Source organism: Pelodiscus sinensis, chromosome 10 (genome assembly GCF_049634645.1).
Source record: "Pelodiscus sinensis isolate JC-2024 chromosome 10, ASM4963464v1, whole genome shotgun sequence".
Classification (NCBI taxonomy): domain Eukaryota; kingdom Metazoa; phylum Chordata; order Testudines; family Trionychidae; genus Pelodiscus; species Pelodiscus sinensis.
The window spans coordinates 35,997,018-36,016,458 of record NC_134720.1 but is presented as its reverse complement, the minus strand read 5'-3'; the positions used below and the strand labels follow the sequence as shown (position 1 = coordinate 36,016,458).

At 38.2% G+C, this 19,441-nt stretch overlaps 1 protein-coding gene across 3 annotated transcripts in view; it reads left to right on the top strand.

Annotated features, from left to right (window-relative positions):
* Positions 1–2,685: 2,685 nt before the first annotated feature.
* BCHE (butyrylcholinesterase) overlaps positions 2,686–19,441 on the top strand; it is a 43,182-nt gene continuing 26,426 nt past the window's right edge. For 2 of the 3 annotated variants that reach the window (XM_006123419.4, XM_075937874.1), the window contains exons 1-2: positions 2,686–2,829; positions 6,543–8,066. In XM_006123419.4, coding sequence (XP_006123481.2) covers positions 6,544–8,066 — 1,523 coding nt within the window. In that variant the 5' untranslated portion in view covers positions 2,686–2,829; position 6,543. Of the gene's footprint in view, positions 2,830–6,542; positions 8,067–12,888; positions 14,993–19,441 lie in introns of those variants that run through there. The other variant, XM_075937875.1, reaches the window with a different exon arrangement.

Genomic DNA, 19,441 nt, shown 5'->3' with positions numbered 1-19,441 from the left:
CAATCAGATCTATAAATCACACAGGTTCTCCTCATTGGTTACTACAAACACCTGAATATCTTCAGTTTAATAAATCATTGTGCTGGACAGAGTTGATAGTTGTTTTTAGGAGGGTCCCATAGGAGCCTATTAAGGATGTTTGACCTTAACTTTGTATACTTTATTTGTAAATATAAACATAACTGTTTCACTGTGTTAGAGTCAATGATAGATCCAGGGGACAGATGTCTACAAGGTGGTGGTGACCCATTTTGCTGAGCCTCAGCCCTGTCAGTGACAAAGTAGCTGAATGTGAATTAACACACAAATCCACCTGCTGGTTCCTTCCAGGCTGGTGAAACCAATAGAAGATGCAGCGTTGAAAGCCACGGCCTGCGGAAAGATGTTTCAGCTGAAGGAATTCAGCTACTTTTTGTAAGCATAAGCTGACAGCAACTCCTCTTTATAAGAGGCATTTATGGACAGCTATTAGGTACAAGGATATGCATCGTTCTTCAAGTGATGTCATTTAAAGAGCCAAGTATATGATAGCTTTGTTTTCCTGTGTATAAAACTTCTTTTTCATAGATGCTGGGGCAAATTTAAAAAATGAGTTTTAGAGAACAGTATATTTGGAAGGAAACTGTATTTCAGCATGTTCAAATAACAAGAGCATAGAGTCTGCTCTCCATTACTTCAGTGTAAAGCTATTGCATTACTTGGGATTTATTGTGTAACAGAGCTCAGAATCTAGCTTGAGCAGTTTTAATCCAAAATGAGTGTGCATGTTTGACACTTTCACACTGGAGCCCCCGGGATATATAACTGAGATTTAGGTTTAGATTGATGACACATTATCACAAGGGCATGGCATGCTTAACAGATGTGAACCTGAGCAATACATCGTAAACGTGGTAGGTGATGGTAAGTGATTGTTCTTTCTTTGAGTTTCCTCTCTACAAGAAATCTCATTTTTCATGGTAACTTCTAGATTTTTACTCTGTCATCACATTAAGGAGTGCAAGCTTTCTATTTCAGCATTTTATGTGTGCTTTCTATCTGTTCTGTAATTTTTTCTAATCAAAACAGAACTCTAGTTTGATTATTATATATAGGGAAATGTTTTCCCTTGAGCTCTCAAAGGCAACAACTTTCTGTCCTGTTTAAGATGAAATTGGCTGTCTTTACAGTAGTTGAAGAAATTGTAAAAGTGTGAGGATTTCCTTCAGAACAGTGCTAGAGAAAGTTAGGTAAGATAGTTAGCATAGTCCCAGAGCCAAAGAATAATATTCTAGTTAAGGCACTGATTTGATTTTTGGGTCGGCCATAGGTTTACTTTGTGACCTTAGATAAATTCCTTAATTATAGAATCGTAGAATCATAGAACACTAGGACTAGAAGGAACCTCGAGAGGTCATCAACTCCAGTCCCACGCCCTCCTGGCAAGACCAAGCACTGTCCAAGCCATCCCTGATAGATGTCTATCTAATCTTGGAGCACCTCAGTTTCCCATCAAAAGAATGGCCATACTGGGTCAGACCAAAGGTCTATCTAGCTCAGTATCCTGTCTGACAACAGTGCCCAAAACCAGATGCCCCAGAGGGAGGGAACACAACAGGTAATTATCACATGATCCCTCTCCTGTCATCTATTTCCAGACAAACAGAGATTAGGACACCATTCCCATCTCTAGAATGGTATTAATAATATATAATTCTTCCTTTTTCCCAGATTTTGTCTTATTTATTTAAATTGAGATAGAGACTGTCTCTTATTGTGTGTCTGTACAGTGCCTGGCACAAAAAGATCCTGAAACTCCTGATCTGAATTGAAATTTCTAGGTGCCACCCATAACATAAATAATGAAAAATTAAAAAACAACAAGCAAAAGACAGATGGCCCTACATAAATTTTGGCAATATCATATTTTTTGAGCTGAAACAGTGATACTGTAAAGTGTAGAGTAAAAATGCAAGTATAGGTTTCTCAACTAAAAATGGAACTAGACAACATAGTCTTGTACAATGGACATTTGACAGCATAGCTAGTGAAAACTCAGAATTTTCATTTCATGGGAAATTCCAGCATTTCCAAATTTGGTTTTTATTCCAAATTAGAATGGAAACAATTTTGTCTTGATTCCATTTTTTTATCAAAATAAAAACACAATTTTGTGAAATATTTTGGTTTTGCTGAAACTGCATTTTCTGATGGAAAACTGTTTGGTAGAAAATAATATGACTAGCTCTATTAGACAATCAGTTTCATTTCATACATTTGGTTGTTGGAGCTTGCTAGTATATTACTATAAAATGTTCTTATTTTCTCTCCATTCAGCTATTTGTAATTGGAAATAGCCAATTGACCTGTTCTGGAAAGAATTGCCTAAGATATTTTAAATATTTTGCCAGAGTATTGTAGAAATCTTGAACTTTTGAAAAAGAGAAAAATACAAGTTGGAATAATTATGAAAAAAAGGATCAAGATATATACTTCTGCTATTGTGTTTTGTAACCTGATTTGTTATAAGTTTTTGTTTTGTAATGAGGATAATTTTATTTTTTTCCCTTTCCAATGAAATCTAATGCTTGATTTCACTCAAACTGGTATAATTCTGAAGCATTTATACAACTCTATCATCATCCTTTAAACAGATGTCAGATACTGAAGCACGGCTCTGCCTACAGATCAAGTTGCTGTTGCCAACTCTCGCGAGCTTTGTGACAGAAACAGTTGATTATAATGTCAGTACTGTCCAATTTACAGGCTTAAAGTAGCAGCCGCACGCTGCTTTTCACTGAAGTATACAAAGATTTTGACTCTTTTAAAAACTTTGTAATAGAAAGTGAGGTAAGTGGTTCTTTATTTATATGTTTCTATGCCAATATAAGTTACAGTTAAGCTCAATTTATATTTGGATTGTGATCTTTTAAAATGTGCTCTGGACATTTGTTGCTCTGTTTGAGATACTCACTCTGCTCTGCAAATGGAACTGATGGAACAAGTAAGCAGGCATGTGTATCAGACCATGGTATTATTCAAGGGATTCTGCACTAAGTAAATTGAACTGAGCAATAAATCATTTACTAATTCAACCATCTTTTCTATTTAAATAGACATTATATAGCCTTGTCTATAGATTTCTTGGTTGGGTAAAGATTTGCAAGGAGAGAAAATAATCATTGAAATAAATTGCATTCTCTCACTGAATAATACAAACTTATATTGTGTTTAACTTTTATTGGATTAAAAACAATACAGAAACAACTTTTAAATTATGCAAATATAGTAAATGACACAGCTCTATTTGGTTAAGGTTGGCAGGCTTCTGACCTCTTTTATTCTTTTAACTATAATCAAGTCATATTTATTTAGCTCAGTGTGTTTTATATTGTTGAATTTGTTTTAATGCAGCATTTAAATTCTGATAAAATGTAGTATTTCACTGTGAAGTGCAGTAGTATAATTTTCAATTGGTAATTTCATCACTATTCGCAGGAAATATAACTTGAAACTACTATGCTTTCATTTAGCAATGTAGAAATGTTGTATTTTTTCTGAAGTTTGACCTATTTCATTTGCTCATTAAAATGATCCAATATTTCATTAGCGAGCTAATTATAAAGTGTACAGTGTTGATTTTTTTACTTTAATTCTTTCTTTAGTGTTTTCATTAATAGATAAAACATTTTAGGATTGTGGATGAAAAGGCCAGGATCTGTTTTATATTTGTGGATTTTTACTTTTGACTTGTTTTTTAGTATATATGTGAGGTATTTATTTTAAATAACAACTGCATGGGGCCTACTGGTTCAAGATGAACCCCTTACTCTGTATGTTCACATCCTGTATGTTTATTGTTTATTATTATTATTTCAGTTTTCTTTTTCTTATGCCTATAATATTACCATTGATTATTTCAATTTTTACAGCTCCAGATATCATTTTAAATGCTACATTAAATGCTTGTTTTCAGTGGGACATTTTAGATTAAGAATTTTCCCTCCTTATTTAGTTTAGTGTATATTGGATAGTTGCTGACTCTCTATGATGCTAAATCTGTAGCCTAGTACCATCTCCTGTTCACTTCATTCATGAGGTAACTTAAAAGTAAGACAACCAGGGATTTTGATTCTTGCATAATTCTTATCCCCTATGGAGCATTCTTCATTTTAAAGTGCTTTACAAAGATAGGAACTATCACTGTATCCTTTTAATTGATGAGTAAACTGATGTACAAAACAAGAAGTAATTTCATTTTGCCTAAGGGCTGCAGCTTGGTATACTAAATCCCTGATCCTGCAAACACTTGGAATAATTCTACTGACTTGAGGCTGCTCACAGCAGTAAAGTTTAGCATGGGTGTGTTTGCAGGATTCTAGGTAAGTAAATCTTCAGACTTGGTCATTGTTAGATAAAGCTGTTTAGTCCTCTATCTTTATGAATCACACTGAGAAGCTTTTATATAAAATGTTATATTGCTTTAAATCTTTTTCCACAGCAGATCATCTAAGTCCTATAGATTGTATTTGCCCATGCTTTTAACAAAAGTGTGATATATTGTCTGTGATAATTTCTCTCTCTGAGTTACTTAGATTCTCTCTTGTGTTAAGAAATAACTTTAAACAGAACCTTTCCTATTTTTTTTTTTTTGTATTCTCACTCAGCTTTCCAGCAATAGGCAAGCAAATTAAATGGTCTTAGATCAGACATACAGCTATACTTTCTACAGAAATTAGCCTCACTCCTTGTAAGGAGAGAAGTTCTGTTCATTAACAAAGAATGAACTATTTAAAGTGGCAGTGCTGAATACCCTCTGTACAACAGTATGACATAGGGAGGAGGGGGAGTGAAGAACAAAAAAGAAAAGATTTATTGAATATTGTCACTGAAGCAGACTGTAGGATCAGTCCAAATGAGAGCTTCTTTTTGGACATTTGGCTTTTTAGAGGAAGAGAATTTTTATAGCAGTTAATAAGTCCAACTTTAAAAGACTAATAAGATCACTGGGACTACTTGCATACATAAACTTAAGCACATAATTAAGAACTTTACCTAATCAGGGGCTAAATTCACAGAGTTATCAGCAGATAGAGGCCCCAATCAAGTACTGCACCAAGCACTGCAAAAATAAATAAAAAATATAATCTCTGCCAAAATGAATCCAAGCAATAACAATAGTATTAATTGTTATGGCAAATGATGTCTATAAAAGAGATTTATTTGTTCATTATTTTAGCATAATTATGTATGCAATTACATACAAGAACTGAAGTTATAGAGAATTACAGACATAAATCTCAGTTAAAGCACAGGCTAATAATGAAAAGTACCTCCAATTCCCAGGTACACTGTAGTACTGGGTTTACAGCTAAGCTATTTTGAAGTTTTGCTATTGTGTTTCAACCCAGTTGGGTTCTGTGTCATAAATACATGGTTCAATATCTACAGTGTCATTTGATCTCTGAAACAAAAATAGAGATCTGAACACCCACAAACATACGGTAAAGTCTCACTGAAATGCCAGAGGAGCTGCTTTTTCGGGATTAATAATGTGTTTGTTTGTGAACAAATTGGTGCATGTGTTCAATTTTTTCCCTAAAAGAAGTTTCCTTGATGGTCTTGAGACGATGCATGTTGTTACTAATGCCTTTATATATATGAGTATGAATTACTACAAAAATAACCATGGAGAGAATAATTTCTATTCAAGTGTTATTGTTTTGTATGATGTTCCTCTCATGCATTAGCGCCCAAAAGTGAATGGTCAGGGCATCAATTAACAAGACTAAATATTATGAAAATGCCTGAAGGGGATATTTTTGTTTTCCAAAAGCAGAAGAAATTGTGATTGTTCTGTGATTAGGGGAGGGAGAAGAAAACAGATACTCCTTAGCAAAGCAACTTGTGCCTACTTCTAGTGTCTTCTAACAGCAGTGTAATAATGACAGCCTGGGCCATGCTGTTTCCAGCAGCTCCCTTTGGCTGGAAATGGCAAATCGTATCCAATGGGAGCTGTGAGGCTCTGTGGCTATGTATCCTTAAGGTAAACAATGTAATGCAAGCCTGCTAGTGGCTTTGACAAAGTGGGCCCACAGTCGACTTTGAGAAACACTGCTCTACAGCGGCAGATTTGGGGCAGGGTGAGTGGGGCGGCTGCCCCGGGCCCCTCGCTTGCAGAAGCCCTGCACATATGCCGTAGCACCACGGCGCATACGCCATGTCAAAGGGGAGGGCCGTGCAAAATTGTGCTGCCCGGGGCCCCGCGGCACTCTTATCCGCCCCTGCTGCTCTAGACTATAAAATGCACCCATTACTGGAAACTCATGTCAGAATAGAGTGAGATGGGATCAATATTGAATATGATTTAGCAACAAGTGTAGCCAAGGATAAGCCATAGCTAAAACTGGCTCTGCTGCTCTGTGTATCAGAACCAGTCTAGTTTCAATAGCAACAGTGACCTTTGAGGTTTTCCCCATTCCTTCTGCATGCAGCGAGGTTTGGCTTCTGAGCTGACATATTAAAATGCATGCTCCTAAAACTTCATTTTTATTTTATTTCAGGATGATGACATGGATCAATGGAATAAACATCTACATGAGATTTCTGATGTGGTTTCTTCTACTATGTATGTTTGTCAGGAAGGCGCAACCTGAAGATGACATTATAGTTACTACTAAGAAAGGAAAAGTAAAAGGGATTCACTTGCCAGTACTTGGGGGAACTGTGACAGCCTTCCTAGGAATTCCTTATGGAGAGCCACCCATTGGTAGACTACGATTCAAAAAACCAGAACCCCGCAACAAATGGACAGAAATTTGGGATGCCACAAAACATGCAAACTCTTGTTATCAGAATATAGATAAAACTTTCCCTGGATTCCCTGGATCAGAGATGTGGAATCCAAGCACTAATCTTAGTGAAGACTGCTTATACCTCAACATATGGGTACCTTCTCCCAAACCCAAAAATGCAACTGTCATGGTATGGATTTATGGGGGTGGATTTCAATCAGGGACATCCTCTCTACCTGTCTATGATGGCAAATTTTTGGCCCGTGTTGAAAGAGTCATTGTAGTTTCAATGAACTATAGAACAGGGGCACTAGGATTCTTGGCTTTACCAGGAAATCAGGAAGCTCCAGGAAATGCAGGTTTATTTGATCAAAGGTTAGCACTTCAGTGGGTCCAGGAGAACATAGCTATCTTTGGTGGCAATGCTAGAAGTGTGACTTTATTTGGAGAGAGTGCTGGATCTGCCTCTGTTAGCTACCATATTCTTTCTTCTGAGAGCCATCCTCTTTTTACAAGAGCCATCATGCAAAGTGGCGCTGCTAATGCACCCTGGGCTACATTAACACATTCAGAAGCAAGGAAGAGAACTTTGACTTTAGCTAAACTACTCAGCTGTTCAGGTAACAATGAGACAAACATAATTCTCTGTCTCCAAAACAAGGATCCCCGGGATATCCTGGAAAATGAAGGTTCTGTTTTAACACACAATTCTCTTCTTAAAACGTATTTCTGTCCCATAGTTGATGGTGATTTTCTCTCTGAAATGCCACAAACATTGATCCAGAATGGGCTCTTTAAACAAACTCAGCTCTTAGCAGGAATTAACAAAGATGAAGGGTCAGCTTTTCTAGTGTATGGTGCACCTGGTTTCAGCAAAGATAATGAAAGCCAGATCAATAAAACAGAATTTCAAATAGGTTTAAGTCAGTCCTTTCCAGAAGCAAATGAACTTGGGGTGGAATCAATAATTTTTCACTACACAGACTGGGAAGATGAGAAGAATCCTGACAATTATCGTGATGCGATGGATGACGTTATTGGGGATTACAATATCATATGTCCTGTAGTGGAATTCACCAAATTTTTTGCTCAACTAGGAAATAATGTATTCTTCTACTTCTTTGAACATCGGTCCTCAAAACTTGCTTGGCCAGAATGGATGGGAGTAATGCATGGTTATGAGATTGAGTTTGTATTTGGATTACCTCTAGAAAGAAGAGTTAATTACACCAAAGCTGAAGAAATCTTGAGTAGGTCCATTTTGAGATACTGGGCTACTTTTGCGAAAACTGGGTAAGTTTGAGATTTGCTGGTTTATTTTTATGTCAACATACTCAAACTATAAATGATTATTCTGTTGATTGTGTTCTGGGCCTATGAGGACTCTGAGGAAGGATTAATTGTCCAGCCATCTAGGACTTCTCTTTTATTATTGATAAAAATGGTATATCAATATATTAAACTGTTGAAATACAGCTGACAATATCATATGAGTTTGAGAAAATTCTGTATACACTTCAAAGATGTTAGTTATCACCTATGAATGCAACCACAAAGTATGTTTTCATGACTTCAGCTGTTGCAAATGAAGACAAGCATTTCAAGCCACATAACCCTCATTTATACACCTCATGCACACTGTTTTTGAAATCCTGACCTCCTGAAATCAATGGCAAAACTCTGGTTGACCTAAGTGTAGCTCACCCTAAAGTTGAAATTCACCACAAAACTCAAAGAACAAAATGTTATGTGAGCCACTAAGTGGGACTTAAGGGATGGAATCCAAAACCCTCAACCAGTCAATCCACATGCTGTGTCTACATTGGCCCCTATTCCGTAATAGGGATGCTAATGTAGCACTTTGGAATAGGCAAATACACGGGGGATTTAAATATCCCCCGCAGCATTTACATTTTCATGGCTGCCACTTTTTTCCGGCTTGTAGATAAGCCGGAGAAAAGCGCCAGTCTGGACGCGATCCTCTGGAAAATAAGCTCTTTTCAAGTAGGAATAAGAAATCCTCTGGAAAAGAGCTTATTTTCTGGAGGATCGCGTCCAGACTGGCGCTTTTCTCCGGCTTATCTACAAGCTGGAAAAAAGCGGCAGCCATGAAAATACAAATTCCGCGGGAGATATAGGGGCCAATGTAGACACAGCCGTTATGTTTCAGAATATGGACTGAATAGTGAATAATGAATATAATACCTATTATCCCTATATGGTGGGGGACAGGTTTCTCTGTTAGTGGATCTGTGTGAGACCTGTATCATCACCGCAGAAATATCCTTTAGGTTTCAACACATTTATACTAAAGATAGCCATACAGATTAAGTCTTAATGTTATAACTCTAGTGCAATGATTATTAAACTGGGATATAGTATCATAGAAGTGGAAGGAACCTCAAAAGGTCATCAATCCCTGGCACTCATGGCAAGACCCAAGTACTGTTTAGACCATCCCTGACAAGTGTTTGTCTGATCCGCTCTTAAAAATTTCCAATGATGGAGATTCCATAACCTCCTAAAGCAATTTATTCCAGTCTTTAACCAACCTAAAAGTTAGGAATCTTTTTCCTAATGTCCATACTAAACATCCCTTGCTGCAATTTAAGACCATTACTACTTCTCCTGTCATAAGGATCTAAGATGAATAGTTTTTCTCCCTCATCCTTTTAAGTACATGAAAGCTGTTATCGTGTCCCCCTCTTAGTCTTTTCTTTTCCAAACTAAACAGACCCAGTTCTTCCTATTTTCCTTCATAGGTCGTGTTTTCTAGACCTCTGATCATTTTTTGTTCTTCTCTGCATCTATTCCAATTTCTCCTCAACTTTTCCAGTTTTGGACACAGAACTCCAGCTGAGGCCTATTCAGGACAGAGAAGAGTGGAAGTATTACTTCTTGGTCTTGCTTACAACTCTTCTGTTAATACTTTCCAGAATTAATTTTACTTTTTTAAACACAGTGTTACATTTAGATCCATGTTTAGCTTGTCTTCCACTATTGTCCCTAGATCCCTTTATGTAGTATTCTTTCGCAAACAGAGATTTTCCATTTAGTAAGTGTGAAACTGGTTGTTCATTCCTAGGTAGAGTACTTTGCATTTGTGCTTATGGTATTTCATCCTATTTACTTCAGACCATTTCTCCAGTTTGTCCAGATCATTTTGAATTATAATTATAATAAAACACTCTAAAGCACTTGAAACCCCTCTCAGCTTGGTATACCATTATCTAAATCATTGATACAAATATCGAACAGAACTGATCCCCAGACTTATCAGGGGTACAACCCCACTCATCATGCCCTTCCAGCATGATGTGAACAATTGATGATTACTCCCTGGGAACTGTTTTCCAACCAGTTGTGCACCCACCTCATAGTAGTCCCATCTACATTGTATTTCATTAGTTTATTGATAAGAAGGTCAGGTGAAGCTGTTTCAAATGTTTAGATATACTACATCTACCATTTTCCCCTTATCTAGAAGGCTTATTAACTTATCAAGGGAAACTATCAAGTTGGTTTGAAATGATTTGTTTGTGACAAATCCATGCTGACTATTACTTATCACATTATCTTCTAAATGTTTGCAAATGGATCCTTTAATTATTTGCTCCATTAACCCTCCTTGCACAAAAGTTAAACTGATTGAGCTGTAATTCCTGTGTTGTCCCCATTTACCTTTTTATAGATGGGCACTATGTTTGCTCTTTTCCAGTCTTCTTCAGTCTTTGTTGTCTTCCATGATTTTTCAAAGATGATAGATAAAGGCACAGATACCTCCTCTATCAGCTCCTTGAGTATTCTAGGATGCATTTTATTGGACTCTGGGGACTTGAAGACCTCTAACTTGTCTAAGTAATTTTTAACTTGTTCTTTCCTTAGTTAAGTCTTTGATCCTGCCTCTTTTTCAATGGCATTCACTCTGTTAGAGATACAATAGCTATTAACCTTATTGGTTAACAACAAAACAAAAAAGTAATTACACAACTCTGATATTTCTACATTTTGTGTTATTATTTTCCCCTCTTTACTGAGTAACAGGTATCTCCTTGGTCTTCCTCTTGCTTCTAATATATTCGTAGAATGTTTTCTTGTTACACTGTGGTTGTGTCTACACCGCACCCCTTTTCCGGAAAAGGGATGCAGATTAGACACATCGGAATAGCAAAATCCGCGGAAAAGGGCTTATTTTCCGGAGAATCACGTCTAGACTGGCGCTTTTCTCCGGCTTATCCCCAAGCCGGAAAAAAGCGGCAGCCATGTTAATGCAAATGCCGTGGGGGATATTTAAATAGGTGGTAGAATCTCTATACCTAGGATCTTACCTACCATCTTCATGAGTTTGCTAAAATCTGTCATCTTGAAGTCCCTTGTCTTTATTTGCTGTTCTTCCTCCTCCATTTCTTAGAATCATGAACTCTATCACAATCACATTCACTCAAACTGCCATTCACTTTCAGTTTTTCAGCCAGATCCCCCCATTTATTAAAATTAAATCTATAATAGCCTTTCTCACCTCCACCCCATGGTAGTTTTCTCCATGCTCTCAAATAAAATATTTTCTCCGGTACATTATAAGAACATGCTGGATAATTTGTTCCTTGCTGTGTTATTTCTCCCAACAGATGTCTTGATAGTTGAAGTCCCTATCAGTCATGCATGTTATCCCACCATTTCTCTGTGATGCCAAATATGTCATAGCCCTGTTTATTTACTAGCATTTCAAATTCCCCTACTTCTTGCATTAGTACACAGATGACTAAGATACTGATTTAATTTTGCATCCCATCCCCCAGTTCTGTCTTGTCTCTGCTTTATTCCTGCTATTACAGTCCATGCTAACCTCACTAATTTCTCACCCATCCCTCAGGCCATGTTTTTTGGGTTTTGGTCACCTACCCCCATCAAACCTAGTTTAAAGCCCTCCTCACTAGGTTAGCTAGTCTTTATCCAAATACTGTCTCCACTGCCTTGATAGATGGACCCCACCTCTGCTGTTCTTGGAACAGCATCCCATGGTCAAGGAAAGCAAAGCCCTATAGGTGACTCCATCTTTGTAGCCAGACATTTACCTCAAGGATGCATCTCTCTCTGCCTGGGCCACTACTTTTGATTGTAAGGATGGAAGAGAATACCATCTCTGCTCCAAACTCCTTCACCTGAACTCTCAACTCCTGTATCCCTTTTTATTGTCTCAGCATTATACCTCATAGTATCATTAATGCCCATATAGATAAGCAGAATGGGGTAGTAGTCAGAGGGCTGGATGATTCTTGAAAATCTCTCCATGAAATCCTAACTGTGTCTAGACTACACCTCTCTGACGGCAGAGAGATGTAGATTAGGCACATAGAAATTGCTAATGAAGCAGGGATTTAAATATTCTGCACTTCATTAACATAAACATGGCCACCGCTTTTTTTTTTAAACGGAGCTTTTTCGAAAAAAATGGCAGTCTAGATGTGGATCTGTCGAAAATAAACCCTTTTTTGACAGATCCTGTAAACTACAGATCCTGTAAACAATTTTGATGTGCTTTATTTGCACCCCTCTGTCGACAGAAGGATGCAGTCTAGATGTAGCTCTAGATATGGGCCTCTGTCAGGCAGCATATCTCCTGGGATGTCATGTAAGGGGACCAATGGATGCCTCTGTCACCCTCAGAAGGGTGGGGTCTCCAACCACTACTACCATATGCAAACCTCTGAGCCTTGGGAGTTCACAGTTTTTCCTCTTTTTTAGGGGAGAACATTCCACCAGCAGGCACCTTCCACATTAAATGGTTCCCACCAGTACGTATTTCTGGAAGTGGGAAAGGCAAGCAACAATTTCTGCAAAATGGCACCATCTGAGTGGAAGCATCAATAGTTAGGTTGTCAGTGTGGATACAGGTGCAAGTGGAGGAGACAGGAAAAGCATTGGCACAGTCAACGTGGTCCATCCAAACCATAGTGGCAATAGTAGAACTCCCTCCTACAAACTCCCTCTCCAGTTCCATTAATGTATACCCCTAGAATATGTGAACTCTCATCAGGGGTATGAGAGAAAAATTCTGTAATCACATACAATGCATGTTATTTCTTACATACCTTCCTTTTTTCTGTTTTCTTAGGTATATTGTGATCCTATCTCAGATGAGTATATGCAGTAAAGTGCATTATTTGAAAGGAGTATGCAGCCTAAAAAGTTTGAAAACCAGAGAGATGACTCATGTGGGGGAACTGGGAGGCTTTCAGCCATGATATCCCTTAGTCCAGGGAAGGGCCTGAACAATTCCCCTGTGGCCCAGGTCCTACCACTGCTCTGTCCCTTCCTGCCGTTGCTCCACCCCTTCCTTCTCTGCTCTGCCCTGCCCTTCCTCTCCCTGCCTCTTCCCCACCCTTGCTCTGCCCCTGCCCTGCCTTTCTCCCCAGCTGAGGCAGCCTGGAGGGATAGCAGGACCAGCAGTCCAGCACTGGCAGCAGAGATCCGCTGCCCTGCTCACATCACCTCCAGAGCAGCACGGCCGAGAGAGCAAAGCAGCTGGGGCTGCCTTACTCCACTTACCCTGCCAGTGCTGGTCACTCAGGGGTGGGAAAGGGAAGAGACCCCTGTTGCAGGCATCAGTCCTCTGGCCCCATTTTTTACCCCAGTGGCTGCTGTCCTCTTCCCTGCCCTGTGTGTTATCCCAGTCTTGTGGTACATTAAGAACTGAAACTCTGCCTTATGGTTACTTTACCCATCTCTACTATGGAAACAAAATCTATACTGTAAATAGAAAATTGCATCCATGTAAATGTTTTCAGTATTTAAACTTATTGTCACATTAAAAGAATCACTTGATCTATATTTTTGTATCCTCACTGTAACCACCTTCTGAAATGGCTATTTCCTTAAATTCAGTTATGCCCTGATATAAAATACACTGAAGTCAAAGAAAAGATTCCCATTGCCTTCAACTTTGGATCATATCCTAGTCATTTTTCATTCATAGCTTACAAGGCCAACATGGACCATTGTGATCATCTAGTCTGATTGTCTATATAGCAGATGTCATAGTACTTCATAGAATTAATTTGACTTTGAGCAATCACATATAATGTAGAGAAAAAAAATCCAATCTTGATTTAAAATTGCCAGTGAGGGAGGATTCATCACAATCCTTGGTAAGTTGTTCCATTAGTAAATTACTCTCACTTCTAAAAATGTGTCCCTTATTTCTTGTCTACAGTTGTCTAACTTCAGTTTCCAGCCATGAGGTCTTGTTTTACCTTTTTCTAGTAAATTAAAGAAGCTTTTACTATCTGTTTTCTATTTTCCGTTTAAATACCTAGTCCCTCATACTCTCAACCTTCTCTTTGTAAAACTAAACAGGAGTTTTTCACAATATTGCTTATTTCCAGAATATTTTAATCTAGGGCTGGGGAGACTTTTTTTGGCTAGGGGACACTGACCCACAGAAGAATCTGTCAGGGACCACACACTGACCTGGATCCCAACTGAGAAGCAAAAGAAGCTAGAGTTTGTGCTCCAGCCCTGCAAGGGAGTGCTGAGTATCAAAGACTTGCTGCCGGCTAGACTCAAGAAAGACGGGCTAGATCCAGCCTGGAGGCTGTAGGTTACCTGTGCCTGCTTTAATCATTCTCATGGCTCTTCTCTGAACTCTTGACTATTTAGCAACATCCTTTGTGAATTGTTTATTAGTCATGAATCACATTAGCCCTTTTGGTCATAGCATCACACTGGGCACTTACATTTAGTTAACCCCAGGTCCTTGTCAGAGTCTCTGCTTCCCATGATAGCTTCCTGTAAGCATGGTGTATGTTCTTTGTTCTAAGATGGATATCTATACTTTGTATCAGGGACCTATCTTCTTGCTTGTGTCTTTATAAGGTATTTAAGAGAACTGCATTATTTCAGAAATGATAAGAATGATAAAAATTGATTTTGTGAGATATTTTAATAGACCTACTCTTGTATTCATTTTACATTGCATATTGAGGTGAATTAACAGTCTGTCTAAATGCATCATTCTTTTAACAGATTTTGACTTTGAGAGATGTAATTGTTTGGCTTGATGCATGGGAAAAATACTTCATTTAACCAATTTATTGCTTTAGCTGGCATGGATAAAGGCTTTCTTGACTGTATTTCATGAACATTATAAAAGAAATGTAGATACTGCATATTTGCCATCTCTTTGAATTCTAGCATGCAATATAGATAAATAAACCCTTCAAATAAATAGTATTTTAATCTAATTTTTGTATTACTAAAATTATTTTAATCTAAGAACTATTTTCATTAGCATTAGTATTAATGGCAGTTCTCTTCATGCATTTTAGTCAACAAAATGTCCTAGCATTAAGTAATTTTTATCATTGACATGCATTTTAGAAAAGGAATGCATTTGATGCTTTACTGTCATTTATGCATTATTTTTTTTAATTAATTCCTGCTCTGTATCCTGTAGAGTCAGGTTAGCTAAAACCTGGCAATCGTTCTGTGGCATTTAGGATGGATCCTGTATCCATAGCACTGAAATCAGTGGAGATCAGAGCTTTTAATGGGAATTAAGACAATGGACTGAATTAGGAATCTCCACTAGTTTCTTCAGCCTTTACCAACCCATTCTGCAGGAATATTGCAGATTATGACAAATCAGGAGCCACTACAACTATATTTAAAAGTCTAGAAGTTTAGAAGTTTCCATTTACATTGAAATAATTATTTGTTTTTAAAATGAGCTTCTCCTTTCATAGAGATTTTGCAGAGCAATACTGAGATGTATGCTTTGGGGGATTCGCGTGGTTTCAGAAGTATAATACATAGTTTCCTGTTATTGAATATCTGCCTGGTAAAATGAAGTTACAGAGATAAGGGCAAAGTGCAAGCTAAAATTAGACAATGTAAGGTTTGTGTGTGCAAGTTTAAATTTGTGAAAGAGTGTCAGCCAATAGTCCTGTCATCTTGTCTGATTATCATTTGGACTATAATTAGATTAGCTGGTAGATAGTATTTCAAGTGGTTTCCACAGCAAACAGCACATACTCACTATCTGCTCCTACCACAAGTATTGAAAACATGACTATTTACGGTAGATAATACATCTATGCAATTCTAATCCACAGCAAAACAATCACATTAGTATGTTTTCTACTGAGTTAACTCATTACATGTGGTTATCCTAATAAACAAGGACAATGTAACCAATGTACATTGCCTATAGTTTGGAATAAGTAGATCAAATTGATTATACAAGTTATTTGGTGTGGAGTATGTCTCCCCTCTTCTTGGCATGTGTGAACATGCACTCCAGATTCATAATCCTTGCATAAGATCCTTGCGTTCGACATATTGTGCATAGTAAATTCCGGTGTGATAAAAATATAAGAATCTAGGAGAATCACTTTCCTTTGCTATTGATGTTTGCAGTACCAGAGAAGAAAACTGGGCAAAAGAGATGAAAATCGAAAAGATTATACAGCACAGTTATTACTGAGGGCGTTTGACCTAAAATTCTAATGTGCACTAATACCAAAGCATGAGGGAGGAAACAGAAGCCTGTATATGAAAAGAGATATGAAAAACTCAGCAAAAGCTTAAAGTTGTTTTTTTTTCTGTCAATGACTTTCCACTTGGAAGTAATTTCAAGGTGGCTCAACTTACCTCATAAAGGACAGTGTGCCCCTTCAGTGCTGGGGCCAGTAACTACACGTTCCTCAGGGGTTCTCTTTGAGTTTGCGCTTTGGCCCTATATTTTTCTTCCAGACATGAGTTCTGGGATTTAGGGTGTTCACATTAAAACAGGCAGGTTCAATGACCTTAAAGGCACTCTTGTCCATTCTTAATACCTGATGTCATGCAAAACCAGAAAAAAAAGAGTTGTTATAAAAAAGACAAATGATTCTTTCAAAATGATCTATACATCCTTGATTCTTTTGTTTGCTAAATAAAATAGGGCTGTCAACCAAACTGAAGTTTTCCAATACAATGAAGACCAAGAACAATTTACAGAAGGCACTTGCTTCAGTCTTCCATATTGGTAGGGACTTTTATCTGGTGTAATCCAATCTCCATAAAAAGAAAGTGTCAGTCATAAATATCCAATTTGACAGGAGACGCTCTCAGGAATTAGGATAGTCTGCATTTTAATTAGACTGCAGAAAACAGTACTATATAATAAGACCTTCAGATCCAGAAAAAAAACTTGTTAGAATATTTTGGCTAAAATAATCTAAATTGGATGCGTAAAGTTACACAGCAAAATTCCTACTTAGGACTCTAAAGAAATGGACTGATTTTAGGATGTAAATTATAGATTGAGGCACTGGTCTTTAGACACCCAGTTTTGCCTTTCATGCTTGTGAGTGGCACAGGATTGCCTGCCCTGGAGACTGGACTGCTCTGTTTATCAACAAATGTAATCTGAGCAACTGTAGTGAAGACTTCTCAGCAGTGTATATCAGTGTGCCTCAACCCTGATCTGAAAGGACATCACTAACTGTGAGAGAGCTATTCAGTCCATGGTCCCTCTTATGAGTCTGACAAGAAAATCAGCTATTGGTGCCCAATAGGGAGCGTGAACTTTCCTCCATTGAAACTTGGATCAAGAACATCAGATGTTCATCATTTTCAGTGTTGACCCAGGGCTCTGTATTTTTCAGCACTAGCTTGACTCAAGAGAATAGAAATTACATGCTATCAGCTGATTTACTTCAATGTCTTCCATTTGGGGACAAAACCTCCTTTACACGACTTCCATGCTTACAAATGCAAACCAGACCTGCACTCTGATTTGACCTTCAACCTCATCCTCAAATCCGAGCCTGAGGCTAATCCAAATAAAATCATAAAGCCTTCTTGTTAGCCCAGTTTTGCTAAAATAAGAGTTATTTTGAAAATATTTGCTATGTTGCTAGAGATTCTAAATACATCCATCATTGAACAGATTCCACGTAATCTGAATACATTTCTAAATTCTCACACATTGAAAAAGATTTCTTACAACTTCTGATGTATTATTATGATAGTTCGGACAGAAGCCACCATTCTTTATACAAAAGAGTTAAGGCCAAAGTCTAGCTTGCAACCAAGTAGCCTCTTTTCTCTTGTGTTAGATTAACTCTGATACTATATTTTCTTTTTTCCTACTACACAGCCACATCAGTGGTGATTGTAGGAATGGATGGAGAGCAGGATACAATTTGAGATTAACTCTCTCATACCAGGACGATACTGAATGTTACAGCTGGATTGTTTAATCGAACAATAACTCTCTGCCAACTATGTGATTTAGCTGATGCAAATGTTGTTCTGTTGTTGTGATCACTGCTCTGGACATGCTTCCTTAGGTGCTCTACATGCAGATTAAGGGCAAAATTCTGTCTGTATAGTATGCTAGGAGTAGGCTGAGCATTTAGAACAAGGATGGGGGACCTACAGCCCATGGGCGAGATACATCCCCCTGTTTATCTTAGTCTGACCCTTGAGGCTTCGGTCTCCACTGCCCCACTGCAGGGGGAATCAGCAGGGAGTCAGTATTAAAGCTTCTGTATGGTTGGTTCTGGCTGTCAGCAAGAAGGAAGTGTATTGCTGTTCCCTCTCCTCCCAAGCTGGGGGAATGGCTGTGTAGGGAAGCTAGTACAGGGGTTGTAGCCTTTTCCCCCACTGCTCCCATTGGCTGGGATTCCCAGGCACTGGGAGTGTGGGGGTGGGACAGTGCTTGCAAGTGCAGGGCCATGCAGAGCCCTAGCTATACCAAGTAAGCGCCCCAGTCCCCTGGTTTAGTAGGTCTTTTCCTTCACCTGGAGAATCCAGGCAGTACACAAACCTGAGCAATAAATCACATAACAGGCTGGAATGCTGCATAGAGACTCACCCTCCTGGGATGTGGCCAGTTGCATTGGCAGGACACCAAATAATTGCCACATATTAACATATGATCTCTGAGGAGAATGTGCATGATACTTTATGTCAAGAAAAAAAAATCCTGGGCTAAGCAATGCTATTTGGTACAATCCATTCCCTCAGTACTCCCTGAATCATTCTACCTATTTTAGGTCTATGCAAGCGCATTACATCAGACCACCTTTGTAAGGATGCTATGGCTGTCTAACCCCTTGAGCAAGGAGAGACCAGAAACTTACCCTAATAAATCTCTTTGGAAAGCTATGACTTAGAGGATGGACCTGAGTAACAGTGCACAAGGAAATGTTGGTGATGAATAAAGATAACATGGTCTGACATACACTCTGTCTACCAGAGCCACATTCTAATATTCAGCAGTTTTGTTTCCTTGGAAAACCCAGAGAATTATTGGCCTTTATGATGTGACTTGAGTGTGTTTGTCTTTCAATAACTATGTGCCTTTTATTGTATCTCTGATGTTCTTTCATCTGAAGTTTATTGACAGGTGAACAGTTGTATTTTCCAACGACCTTTTTGCTTTCAAATTGAATTCTTTTTATTGAAGCAGAAAGTGCAGATACTTAGGAGTGGCCTCTGTTGAACAATATGTCATTAGCACCCGGCTCACAACTAATGCTCTTTAAAGGGCAGAGAAAGGTAAATATTACTAAACTGTCAATAAGATTCCCATGAGTGGAAGTCAAAGCCTTACCTATTTTCTAGTTATGTTCACTATCACCTGCAGCTTTTTCCTATTGTGTTAGATGGAACTTTGT